The 14,095-nt window shown below is 43.3% G+C and overlaps 1 protein-coding gene across 1 annotated transcript; it reads right to left on the minus strand.

Moving 5' to 3' along the window:
* Positions 1-10,981: 10,981 nt before the first annotated feature.
* Positions 10,982-12,714, minus strand: LOC125098730 (late cornified envelope-like proline-rich protein 1). Its single transcript, XM_047727795.1, has 2 exons — positions 12,582-12,714; positions 10,982-11,410 (listed from the first exon to the last, which is right to left on the minus strand). The coding sequence occupies exon 2, from the start codon at positions 11,387-11,389 to the stop codon at positions 11,093-11,095; it is 297 nt and encodes a 98-aa protein (XP_047583751.1). The 5' UTR covers positions 11,390-11,410; positions 12,582-12,714; the 3' UTR covers positions 10,982-11,092.
* Between the last annotated feature and the right edge of the window lie 1,381 nt (positions 12,715-14,095).

The following is a 14,095-nucleotide window of genomic DNA, read 5'->3' on the forward strand; positions in this document are numbered from 1 at the left end:
CTGGAAAGTCACACTTCCAGACCCAAGGAAGATGGCTTGTCTTAAGGCCCCAAGCACACAAAGGACCTGGAGAGAGTGATTTTTCTACCTAGAAATCTTCAGGGAAATTGGAGTCATTTGTTACTCTTAGGTTGTGAAGTAGGGTGGAGGAAAAGGGGAGGTAGAAGGCAGGTAATCTTCATCTTCTCACTTTGATTTATGACATTTCTGAAAGTGGAGTTAGAGAGTTTTCACAGTGACCAAGAAAATAGAATGGAACAAAATTGGTTTGCCTCCTTGCCTTCTGGAAAAACTTTTCTTAAAACTTAGGTCAATAAAAGCCAGGGGGCATGATAGAAAAAGTTTCAAAGCAAACACATTCAGTTTTCTCTGAGACTCTGTGTGAGCTGCCACTTCTGTCTTGTGTGACTTCTCTCTCTCTGTGACTTATGAAACCCTAAGCAAGGCTCCACTCAAGTCTACATTCCATGAGCCTTTGCTGATTACATTAAACCAGAAGTCACCTCCTTCTGAACTTCCATAGCATCTAATGTTGATGCTGTTTATATGAAATTTACTATAGTAAATAACTATAGTTATTAGGAATTCCAGTTATCTTATGTACAAGATCTTACTACTACCTTAGGTTGTAGGTTCCTAGAAGATAGGGGGCTAGTAAGTGGAAGATCAATGACCTTTAATGGAGTGAATGTATTAATTAAGGAATAGAGAAGGTGAATGTAGGAGACAATTGGGAGCAGATGAGGATCTCATGTATCAGAGGATGGGAAAACATTTGTTATAAAAGAAGCCACTTATAGGCAGGGGATAATCCCAGTCTTTTGGTACTGGTTGGGACCTGGCTTGGGATCCAGTATGCAATCTATTCTGAAGAAGAATGTGTATCAGTTGCTTTAGGAAGAAATGTTCTGAAAATATCTGAAGTCCCTCTGGTCCAATGTCATCCAAAGCCCCTTTTCTTAAATGTTAAGGATTATTTATATTTACATAAATTTAATCATGTTATAGCTATCATATAAATTGCTTTTCTCCTTTAAAAAAATAAAAGAAGCCCTTTGGGACACCTGGGTGTCTCAGTCAGTTGAGCATCTGCCTTCGGCTCAGGTCATGATTCCGGGGTCCTGGGATCAAGTCCCACATCAGGCTCCTTGCTCAGCTGGAAGCCTGCTTCTTCTTCTACCTCTGCCTGCCTGTGCTCTCTCTCTCTCTCTGACAAATAAATAAATAAAATCTAAAAAGAAAAAAAGCCCCTACACCATGAAGGGGTGGCCTTGTGCTTGTTTGCTACAGTTGGTTGAACCTCAGGGACTTTAAAGAAGATGAAGTCCCCCTTAACTTGAAGAAGTGTGTCTAGGTCATTTCGTGAGTAAAGTATTTTGCTAAAATCAGATGTTCATTTAAAGGTTTATACAGTTTTTGGATGCTTACTCCCTCAGATAGTTTTTAAAACATGAGCTGAGGACAGACCAGGTGACATTTTGATCTTTAGGACTTGTGCACAGAGGATTGATGCTCTCTTCCTTTTCCTTCTTTTTTTTTCTTCTCTTTCCATTTCTCCTCTCCCTCTTCATCTCCATTTTTTGTGTGAAACATCGTCTAAGAAACAAGGTGACTCTGTGGAGCCCTAGAGGGCAAGAAATTCTCCATCACTGGGTTTATTCGTTCATTCTTTTTCCCCCCAATGTTCCAAGATTCATTGTTTATGTACCACACCCAGTGCTTCATGCAATACATGCCCTTCTTATTACCCACCACCAGGCTCACCCATCCCCTCACCCCTATCCTATCTAAAACTCTCAGTTTGTTTCTCAGAGTCTATAGTCTCTCATGGTTTGTCTACCCCTCCAATTCCCCCAAATCACTTTTCCTTGTCTTCTCCTAATATCCTCCATGTTATTCCTTATGTTCCACAAGTAAGTGAAACCATATGATAATTGACTTTCTCTGTTTGATTTATTTCACTCAGCATAATCTCCTCCAGTCCCATCCATGTTGATACAAAAATTGGGTGTTCATCCTTTCTGATGGCTGAGTAATAGTACATTGTATGTATTGACAACATCCTCAAAATATTAAGAACAGAGCTATCTATGACCTTGCAATTGGACTGCTGGGTATTTACCCCAAAGATACAGATGTAGTGAAAAGAAGGGCCAAGAAGACCCCAATGTTCATAGCAAAAATGTCCACAATCACCAAACTGTGGAAAGAGCCAAGATGCTCTTCAACAGATGAATAGATATTCATTCTTTCAGTCATTCATGACCCTGCTTTTAAGGGGTCAACAGTCTCATAGATAAGATTGACAGAGATATGCTTGCATGTGCCAGAAGAAGGTCTCTTGATTAGTCTTGGATGGATGGAAGGTTCTGGAAGGCTTTTGGGAGAGGAGTGTCTGTGATGTGTTTTGCTGGACAGTAGGAATTACCAGGCAAGGGGAGTGGGCACCAGTGTTACAGACAGCCCAACAGAAGGAATGTTTGTTAAAGCTCTGCTGAGAGGAGAGTCTGAGGCTGATTCAGGAAAGCGGTGGGTGAGAAGTTGAGGGAGAGAGATTGCTTGGTTGAGATTTCCAGAAATTTTCTACAACAGGATGCATGAGCTGACCTTGCTTGTGCCACATGCATCTCTGTGGCTTTGGCTGAGCCTCAGGAAGGAGACCAAATAGGGACGTGCTGAACAATGAAGAAAGCAGGTCATGTTTCTTGGAGGAGGATAGATGCAGTTTGGGAGAGGTCAGGGTTCCACTTCTGTCAAAGGACTCTCTCTCTGCCTCACAGTGAGCTGATGACCGTGAAGTGGGTCCAATGGAACCACAAGGGTCCTTTAATGTGGAAAAGGGGACAGAAGAGCCAGTGTCACAGTGAGGTCACAGAAAGATTTGACTGGTCATTGTTGCTTTTGAAGATGGAGACCAGGTACCAAGAATGTGGACAACCTTCAGAAACTACAAATGGCAAGTGGACAGGTTGTGCCCTAGCACCTCCAGAAGGACATACAACTTTGTTGGCATTTTTCATTTATTTTTTAATTTCTTTAAAAAAATTAAGATTTTATTTATTTATTTCAGAGAAAGAGTGCACAAGCAAGGGGAGACAGGCCAAGGGAGAGGGAGAAGCAGACTCCTCCTTGAACAGGGAGCCTGATGTGGGACTCAATCCCAGAACCCTGAGATCATGACCTGAGCTGAAGGCAGATACTTAACTGACAGTCACTCAGGCTCCCTCATTTTGATATTAGGCCAGAGAGATCTATGTCAGACTTCTGACTTCCAGAACTCTAAGATAATATACTTCTGTGATTTTAAGCCACTAATATTATGGTAACTTGTTACAGCAGCAATAGAAAATTAATAGACCTTCCCAACTTCTGGAGCTCTTGGGAAGTTTCAAATGAAGATGTAAAATCCCACTTAGCACTCCCTCATTTAAGTAGCTACTCACTGATCATGTCAACCCGTCAGTCAAATACCAGCTCTTAGTGATGCATGGGAAAAGAACTGGGCTCAGGACCCCAACTCACTCGGGCTTGACTCAATTACAAGGAGTTTGTGTATCCTGGATAAACTACTTAGTTACTCAGAGCCTCAATTTCTTCTCGTTGGGAAGGGATAATGTTATTTCACAGATTCCTTGTGAGGAATAAATTTGAGAACTTATGTGCCAACACTCAGGACCCTCAAGCTATTTATAGAATGTTAGTGCCATTTGACTTTGTTCAGGACTCAGCTCCCTCATGAAGCCTTCCCGATTCTCTTGGTTCTTACTCCGTCTCCTTTACTCTGTCCTTCTGGGGCTCATCTTTTCTTATGATTTCTACTCATTGGGATGTACTAGACAGTGTGCTGCACAGAGGCCCAGAGACCTGGATCTGTCCCTAACAAGATATGTGACCTTAGGCAAGCCCCTGACCCTTTCTGGCTTGCTATTTATCATTAAAATAGCAAAGGTAGCCTATGAGTCAAGCTAGGTCCATTGCACATTTGATGTTCTGTGCTACTCATGAATGATTAGCTTGGCCATCTATATGACTTTATAAGTATGTGGATGCATGTCTGTGTGGTGGGGCAGGAATGGGGATGGGGGGAATCATCCTCCTTGATTAGATTATAACTTAAAATCCACCTAGTCTTCTGTCTTCTGTGGGTGGTAGTAGTCCAGCCAGGTGATTGAATGACCTTAGAGTGGGAGTATTTGGGGTCCAAGTCCTCAAAAATCAACCTTAGTTGATTTAATCTCCCCAGCTTTGGGGAGATTGTCCCATCCTACATCTTAAGATAAGGTGTCTAAATAGTTTCCTTAACCATCACCAACCCTCCAGTGAGACTCGGCTAATCTGATTGAATGCCATCAGAGATTGAAGATTTTAAGTTTCTTCAGCTATCATTGTTGGGAGCCAGTGTGTAATTATACAGGGTCAGCAGAAGAGAGTCAGGTGTGTGTAGGACATGCCCCCCCCCCCCATTCCCGTCAAATAACTATCTTCTTTGTTCAGATCATAAAAGTTCCCAGACTCTTCTGATTCACTCGGCTGGCCCGTCTGCATATTATAGGGCAGTGGCTCTGATAAAGCCAAATGGTATAGAATGCGGCTCACCCCATTCCCTGGAAGCAGGTGCTACTGGAGAGCTTGTGGGCTCCTTAGGGAGAGTCCACCACCCCCTCACTTCCCTGCCTCCAGTGTTGCCTGCACAGGGTTGTGGGAGGGCCTGTGGGTCACAGGCCACTGCAACCAGAGGGGACGTGACAGGCCACCTGATTCCTAACATGTGCTTTAAATAGAAGGCACTAAATTATTTATCAACTGCATTTTTTTAAGTTGAGGCAATTGAGGTACACAAGTGTTGAGGACCTTCTTTTTTTTTTTCTTTAAAGATTTTATTTATTTGACAGACAGAGATCACAAGTAGGCAGAGAGGCAGGCAGAGAGAGAGAGGAAGAAGCAGGCACCCTGCTGAGCAGAGAGCCCGATGCGGGGCTCGATCCCAGGACCTTGGGATCATGACCTAAGCTGAAGACAGAGGCTTTAACCCGCTGAGCAACCCAGGCACCCCTGTTGAGGACCTTCTTTAAGATCATGTGGTGAGATCATGTCTGGACCAGGCAATGGCCCATGTAAAAACATTTAGGACACCACTGTATTAGGGATTCCTTATAAACTTTAGGGAGGCAACAAAGATGCAGAGCAGCCAGTGGTTCTTGACAGTACTGAGGTGATGAGGAAATATACAGAGGTACACATCTTCACCTTCAGGAGGTTCATGGTCCCCAGGTTAAAGATCCCTGAGACAGAAAATGGGGAGATGTATGTTCCTAAACTGTTTAGGTTAATATCGGTCTTCAGTCCTTTTCCCACTTTGTCCTGCCTCAGGTTAGTGTTAGAAATCCTAGACTGTTCCAGCAACCAACTCAGTGTGATCTTGATTAAGATGTTTCCCTCTCTGGAGCTAAGTTTCCTCACCCAGACAACTGAGACACTGGGTATGTTGTGTGCCACATCTGGCACTTACACTCAGGGTTACAAAAGTCACATCTGGCTCTTACTGCGATCTGTGGGCTCCAGGGCCCAGTTTGGGAATGGAGTGGCAATCCACTTGCCTTCTAAGATATTTACCTTCCTTTCCTTTAACTCTCTTTCCTCTTCAACCCCACTGCCTCACAGAGCAGAAAGGAAGAACAAGATGTATGCCAAAGCAGATGGGATTGGGGACTCTAAGCTGAACAGGTTCTTGAGTGCCTTTGCGTCCTGGCTTTCTAAGTTCAGTTTCCCATGCCAAAGGCTTTGCATTCACCACCTCACTGGTCAGTCCTCTCCATACCTCAGTGAGGATTTTCTTCTCATTCTTCAAGGGAATAAACAGACCACTTCTCCCACTGAGGTGACATAATTTTCCTGGGCCTCACAGTTGAGAGTATAGGGCTCACTTTGAATCCACATCTTTGTGGTGACAAACTATTTCCCTTTACCATACTGCTTTCCAAAGTGAGAAATCTGCTCAAAGACAGGCTATACTTCCCAGGTGAGGCTGGAGGAAGGCTGGCACGATCTGTGTCTTGTAACATAAGGAAAAGTGACCAATTCCAGGGATGCCTTCTTCTCTGCCACAGGCCTGTCATAGCCAGCCCTGTCCCCCTCTCCTACCTCTGAATTCTGGGAATGACACTTGTGGTGAGGGTAAGCAACAGAGCGATCCCTTCCTCTTTAGAAAAAGTGCATGCAAAGCCACTGAACATGCACTCTTTTATTATTATTAAATGTCACGAACAGCCCAGTATAAACAGATGGACAGAATATGGTGGGATAAGCATTGCAGGAGAAATGCATAGATGCATTGAGGTCACAAAAATGCTCCTGCAGGCTCTGACCAGCCTGCAGGAGGCAGCGGGGGAGCTTCCTCAAGCAGGTGACCCTTAAGTTGGGTTCTGAGGGAGACGAAGTTCTGCTCAAGTGCATCATTCAGAGGAGGACTCAATGGAAAAAGAATGCAGGGGACAGACAAGTGTAAAATCACACAGGCCAGAAACTCTCTGTCATGCCAGGAAGTGCCAGCATTTACCTGTTGCTAGGCTGCACAGTTCTAGGAGAGAGAAGTAGCGAGGTAAAGCCAACAAAGGAGGTGGGGGCAGTGCTGGAAGACTTTTGTGTGACTTGTCAAGTCATTCAAGCTGTTGTTTAGGAAAAAGGGAACCTTTTAAGGCTTTAAGCAAGGGAGTGATATGTTTAGATTTAGATTTTAGCCAGTCTGTCTTGACTGCCTTATACTGGAGGAAGGACTAGAAGGAAAACTTAGAACCTCAGAAGCTAGTTCGGAGGTTCTGCGTGGTGTAGGTGAGAAACTATGGGGGTATTTCTGGTGGGAAAAGCACAAATCCTCAGTCTGGGCATCATTTCCCTCGAGCCTGTGAGAGAGCATAGAGCTCTGTAGGTAAGGCATCACAGGTTTTATGCACGTGGTGCATCTGAAAATACCCTGTTATGCATTTTACAATCAATTTGTATCTTAGCATCTTTATATGTTTGGCAATTGACTTACTGTATTTACCCGCCTATTTCTTTGCTGAGCATTAACAGCTGTGGCACAGAAGCAGTTATGACTTGTCATCGTCGATAAAGCCTCCCAGGATGTGCCTGTGCTCATGTCCCTGGCTGGAATATTTGGTCATGTGAAAGCAAGACATGGAAATAAGACAGGTTCAGTAACTGGCTCCTTGAGGCCATCTCCCCAGCTGGCACTTGCATGTGGGGGACACATAAAAGTGAGCTCTATGGTTCCTTCCAGCTTCAGAGCTTCAAAGCAAGGCATCCTTGTGATTGCGTGCCAGCCCTTTCATATAGCACTGGCCAGCTCACAGCACCGCCCTCAGCTGGCCTGGTCTGGGAGGACATCCAAGTCCTCTGCCTGCTTCTCAAGAAACCATCATCCAAGGCGGTCTGTGGTAGAGTCTCTTCTTACAGCTTTTCCATGACAGGAGAGGCTTGGTCCTGCACTATCACAGTATCTGTGAGCCATCAAGACTAACACCTTAAGGGTTCTCATGGTGCCACTCTTCAGATGTTGCTTATTTATTTATACAGCTCTCTACCATTTGGGGCAGGGCTCCAGTGACTGCCACTGGGGCTAGGAGTAATTATGGCATTCTGCAGGAAGGTAGCACACTCATCACGTTCTAGCCATCTTCCCTGGCATTGCCTTTGATCCAGCCTTTTGCTGGGAAAGTAGCCATTAAGAGATGTGTATCTTTGGTTTCATTTACATGGGAGAAAAGAGAACTAAATTGGCAAATGGATGGTTTCATGTTCTCAGAGATGGCCTCCACCCAGTCTGTGCCCAGTGTCCTCAAAGCCAACCAGGAGAGCACCAGCCCCTAACCCAACTGCCACAGAGCCACTGAACGCCTGGGACTGAGACCATATCCCTCAAAAGAAGGCAACCAAGGTGTGCACTCAGGTGTAGGAAGTGGTTCTTTTTTCTTTTCCTTTTATTTATTTATTATTTAGTTAGTTCACTAAGCAAATGAAAGGACTTTGGTAGGTTTCTGAAGTATTTATGATTATATACATTTTTCTATTACATGAGAAATAAAAGTTTATTTATGAAAATCCAAAGACTAGTGAAAATAAAAATACTCTATTGGTTAACCATAACTCCATTGTCATAAAATAACTAGAATATTGACAAACTTCCTTCTATCATCATCGTCAACATTCATAGAAGTTTTTGGTTAAACATAATTGCTTTTATGCTATATATCCAATTGGGACCTTGCTTCCCCCCCCTTTAATACATTTTAATAATTACATAAAGTTTCATCAAGTAATAAAGTGTATTTGATCACATTTCTATTAGATATTTAAATTATTTCTAAATCACACTGTTATAATCAGCTTTTTACATAGCTTTTCTTTTTTTCCATTTTGGAATTATTTTTCTTTGCACAGATTCCAAGACATGGAACAACTGGGTCCAAGGATTAAACCATTTTATACTTTTGATACATATTTCCATATTTCTCAAATTATTTCCTAAAATGATTTTTGTCTCTTTATGCTCTCAACAGTGACACACTGTAGCACTGGGATTTTCAGCTTTATTATTTAAAAGTGATCATTAAATAGATGGAAGATGCTGTCACATTATAGTGCTATTTCTTCTCTCTCTCTTTCCTTCTCCATCTTTTCTCCCACCCTTATTCATGATTTCTACTGAGGTTCAAGAGTTGTCCATCTTTTATCAACAGTTGACTACAGGACCCTAATGTCCTAAACTAGGCTATCCAGAAGTTCCCAGTATCCAGGAGGCACCTCTCTGCAGGGCTTGGGGGACACTAAGGCCTCTTCACATCAGAGAAGGTAGTAATCTTCACATCTGGAAAAGGAGGGATTGCATGCCTTAAAGACTTGTCTAGCACTCATGTCCCAAAAATCTGCTTCTGCAACTACCTAATTATATGACTTGGTCTGGTGGGGGTCCCAGATGTCTTGAGCACATTTTGGACTATCTATTCTTACTGCACCTTTGTGGTCCCGTACCAGCTTCTAGACTCAGAAGGATGGAAAGCTGTTTGTGTGCCATGATTCCATAGGGAGCCTCCCTAGCTTTGGCCTCTCTCATTTCCCCTTACTGTGATAACAGAGAATCCTAAACCTAGTTCCACTTGAATGTTGTGGGTTGTAATGAAAAACTAGTTTGGTCTGTGTAGCAAACCTCTCTTATCCACGTGGCCACAGGGTACTCCTGGGCAATCAGGTTTCTTTCCCAGAAGTAATAGGAGCATCTCAAGCTCAACTCATCAACAAACTGGGTCTGCACTTGGCCAAAGACCTTACCACATAGAGGGGGTCCTAGGAGGGAAGGAGACCCACCCTGAAGAGGAGTAGAGACTGGTGGAGATGAGGGAGATTGAAATGGTGACCACATTCCCAGGCCCTAACACCCCATTTCCTACAGTTCTATTTCTATGCCCTCTTCCTATTCTAATACCCTTCCCAGCAAAGTGAACTGATATATTCCCTTTTGTGAATTAAGCAAGGTTGATGTGGGCTTTCCCTAGCCACCTGTAAATAATCCCCACTTAACATAGCAGCTGTGAATATTTTTCCCATTCATTCCTAATTGAGGTGCTTTTGAATTTATCCTTTCTTTTATGTAAAGCTTTCCTTTTGAAATTTTGTAGATTCTCAGGAAGTTTCCCTAATAGAGATCCCATGCACCCTTCACTGGAATTCTCTCCATGGTGACTTGTTATATAGTTATGGCTCAGTATCCAAACCAGCCTGCTGACATTAGTGTAATTCACAACTTCAATTTTGTTTTTATTTTTTTTAAGATTTATTTTTTAGAGGGGCGCCTACGTGGCTCAGTGCGTTGAGCCTCTGCCTTTGGGTCAGGTTGTGATTTCAGGGTCCTAGGATAGAACCCCACATCGGGCTTTCTGCTCAGCAGGGAGCCTGGCCCACCCCCACCCCGCCCACCACCTGCCTCTCTGCCTACTTGTGATCTCTGGCTGTCAAATAAATAAAATCTAAAAAAAAAAAAAAGATTTATTTTTTAGAGTGTGTGAACATGAGTGGGGGAGGGGCAGAGGAAGGAGAGGGAGAGAAATCTCAAACAGACACCCCTCATTGAGTATAGAGCCTGACGACATTGGGCTCAATCTCATGATGCTGAGATCACAAGGCTGAAACCAAGAGTCAGAGGCTCAAATGACTGAGACACCCAGGTAGTACTGTTTGTTTTTTTTTTTTTTTTTTTTTTTTTTTTTTTAATTTTTGAAAAGAGTGCCTAGCTGTGCTTATGGGTATAAGTTAGAACCTAAATATTGTACCTGATGAGGAAGAAAGGCACAGGGCAATTATGTTCAGGTGTGACATGTGAAACCTGGGCAGGTGCTGTGTGTTCCCCTCTTTGAGTGCTGGCTATGTCCCAGTATATCAGGCTCTGGACACACATTACCTCCTATGCCTCATGACAAGACCCTGTAAGCCCACTGTTAACATCAGCATTCCTTTTACAGAGAGCAGGAAACCATAGCTTAGAACAGAGCTAGAGTTGAAGCCCACACAGCCTGTTTTCAGAGTGTTCTGCACAAGCATTATGCAGTGGGATTAATAGCTGAGGGCAGATTTTTTCCTGAGCCTTTCCAGACTGGACCTTTCCTCTATATCCCACTCTTCTTTTCCCCTTTTGCCTTATTCCTCTGTCATGGCGGCTTGGGCTCCTGAGATGAACCATTGTTAACAGCCATATTTATGGCTCTCTCAGTCGGAAGGCCCTGGATGCACCCCTCAGGAGATGCCACATCCCTATATGCAGCAGTAGGGCCAGAGGGGAGGCTGTCTCCAAAAACCGTTGATTATAGAATGTCAGGGTTTTAGCCTCACTCTTTAGGGATTGCTTCTTGGTGGTTTAGTGCTGGAAAACAACAACAACAACAAAACCCCAAACTGTCAAAACAAAGCAAAACAGGAGAGGAAAGCCTTGTGCAGCAGAGGAACATGTTTACTTGTCAGTTCATGGCTTCAGCTTTCAGGATAAGATGGTGAACATGGTAGAGATGTTGGAGGTACTGGAATGAGTGTTACCCTTGGTGCCTCACTCTGGGGGTGGGCAGGGAGATGGGCATTTAGGAGGACAGGGCTTGGAAGAGGACTTGGAGGGGAAGGGAGCTGGGCATGGAGGAGGACACGGTGGGGGACATGGTGGGGGGCACGGTGGACACTTTTGTGGTGCTGGGCACTTTTCCCGTGGGCACTTTTCAGAGCACCGTTGCAGCAGCTTTTTTAAACAGCTGGGCTGGCATTTGGCTTCACACTTTTGTTCACACCTGGGATCACAGTTCTTGGGCTCATTCTTAGGTTCACTAGATTTATTTTTATCATCACTCGACATTCTTTTTTGATTTTCTGGGTCCTGTAAAGAAATATGCAACAGGTCATATGTGGGAGACCACACTGCAAGAGGACCAGGAGGCTTCCCACTCACACCTCCTGCTCATCCTTGCTTTTATGAAAAACTTTCTTGGGATGGTTCGGGCTCTAGACCAAATTCTCATTTAAGGGCTGTCCTTCTGTCCTTGGAGTCATTGGTGACAACATTTCTTGGTCTCTTCACCCTTACCCTGCTTTTTGTTCACTTACCTTGTCTCAATTCCATATCCTTCAGCAGGAGTTTTCAACCTAGGATCCTGGAACTAACCCCACCCCATGATAAAACCGTATTTAATCATATGTTATCAATATAAGTGGCATCTTTTATAACTCCATGTCTTTTAATTAATTAATTTAAGTACATTATTCTGAAGTCATGAATTTGGTCAAACTGCTAAAAGCACTCATGGCACAACAAGGGTTTGAAACAATTCCTGCAGGGCTACTACTCTAACCCTCTGGAGATGGAATGAGAAGGTATGTTACCAGGTTTAGGGACTCAGGACACTTCTTTCATTCCTGTGTCTTCCCTAAGCCCTCAAAGCCTTGAGAATTGCTTTCTTCACTTGAAAACTGGGGATGGAAAGAAACTGAATCTCTACCATGGCTGGACTCCCACAGGCCACTCTGTGACTCCTCCCCATGATTAGGGGAAGTGAAGAACTCAGGAAAGGAGGAGATGAACAGGGAAATTCTAATTCTTCTGAAAATATGAATTTGAGAGCCACATAATATAATTTTAAGGAAGAATTTTTTTCCTCCTCTGTTAAGTTTTGCCCTGAGTTAGGTCTTCTATGGATGATTTGACTTCTAGATATGAGCAGGGCTTTTCAGTCCCTGACAATACTTGTAAGCTGTATCTAATTTGACACTCCTTTGATTTCCTTTAACAATATAAAAGCATACATTTATCTAATTTAGTTTTGAAAGCAATATGGCTCTCTGGAGAGATAATTAAGTTAAACTCGAAATTTGTTAAGAATCTCTATTTCAAATGAGGCATAGCCCAGTTCTTGCTTCTGAAAATGAAAGGATGCTTTCATTCAAAAATAGCCATCATCTCAACCCTGTTCAATGTCTGGAGTGCTTTAAGTCACTCTTAGGAAAGAAGAGGGAAAAGATGGGACATTTGCAGTTGTCCAAATGCAACTCACCCCTTTGTGTTGGTAGTGAACTTGACAAGTAGTCGAGTGAGGTGGATGTTATTGCTGTGTGTGAGAAGGTGGATTTTCCTTCTGGTTCCTCTGCTTAGCTCTGAGGAAGCCAAGGGTGGGGGGAAAAGGGGAGCCCCACTTGTGACCTCATCACTGCATCATCAGGTAGCAATTGTTGTGTGACTCCAGAGCTCCGAGCTCAACTCAGGCCCTTGAAAATAGGGCTTGTGTTTAATCAACCCTCCTTTGGTGTCATGTTCTCTCCCAGGGTCACTCAAAATTCATGCTGGTGAAATCAGACCATAATGAAGACTACTGAACTCTAAGTATAGGGAGGTTCATTGTTGCTAGGAGCAGAAAATCTCTGTTTACACATGGTCTCTCTTTCCCCCCAAATTTTAACTCCTTTTAACTTGTCCCTTCTCCACCTTTCTAGGAGAGCTTCCCAGATTGCTCACAACCATTTTGGTTCTCTCCTTCCTATTTTTCTAATATCAGATTCTGAAGCCTCTTTATAACATTCCACACAACCTAGCCAAAGTCCAGGGATTATTTTAGCTCTTTTTCTTCCTTCCTGCCTATAACTCACTGATTGTTGTGCTTTGCAATTTTTGTTCAATCAGGGAGTGGCCACCCTTGATATCCTTGATAAACCCTGCTTACTGTAAAGAACTTGAGTTTGATGCTCCTGACCAGTTCTGACATACTGGGTTAATCCCAGATCTGGTCTTAGAGTAGAAAGATTTGCCTCTGAGAAAGTTTCTTCCTTGCCTTTTCAAAGGACTGGCCAGTGGGTCTCTGTGGTTGGAACAGATTTGTGCCTGGGGTAGTAGTAGGAATTTGGTGTGGGAAAGACAAATGGAGTGGAATACATAATCCCTTGAACTCAGAAAGTTCATCTTGACAGTCATTCACTGACAGCCATGAGTGACTTTTGGTTAAAATGGTGAAAGGATCATGTCTAAGGTGTTGACAGAGATTCTGACAGCAAAGTGTTGGACGACTGGGGGATGGGTCAAACGTTGCACTAGTCTGTTTCAAAGAGGTTATAAATATCTCCAAGTCTGGAGGAAGGCAGTGGTGGTGGTAGTGAAAGCATGCTGATGAGAGAAGTATCATCAGAGAAGTATGTTTATGAGATTCAGTTAATGGGAAACTTAGAAGAAAATTATGAAAGATGACTCCCAGGTATTATTATTAATGGGTGATGAGGAAACAGAATAGATTTGTGTGAGAAAAAGATGAGTTTAAGTCTATGCACGTTGTGTGGTCACAGTGGAACATCTTGAATGGTTATTGGGAATGTGATTCCAGTCTTGTGCTACTGAGCAGACTGAGAACTTGAGTTTGACTGAGTACAACAGGTGTTTGCTGAGTGGATAAGGATGAGAGGTTTGGAAGAGAGAAGAGACAATGTACTAGGGAGAATGGGGAACACCAGTATATATGGTTTATTTGGTATTTACAAAGGAGAAGGAATGTCATACACAATTGAAACCCAAATGAACCCAAAT

Source organism: Lutra lutra, chromosome 4, assembly GCF_902655055.1.
Source record: "Lutra lutra chromosome 4, mLutLut1.2, whole genome shotgun sequence".
Taxonomy (NCBI): Eukaryota; Metazoa; Chordata; class Mammalia; order Carnivora; family Mustelidae; genus Lutra; species Lutra lutra.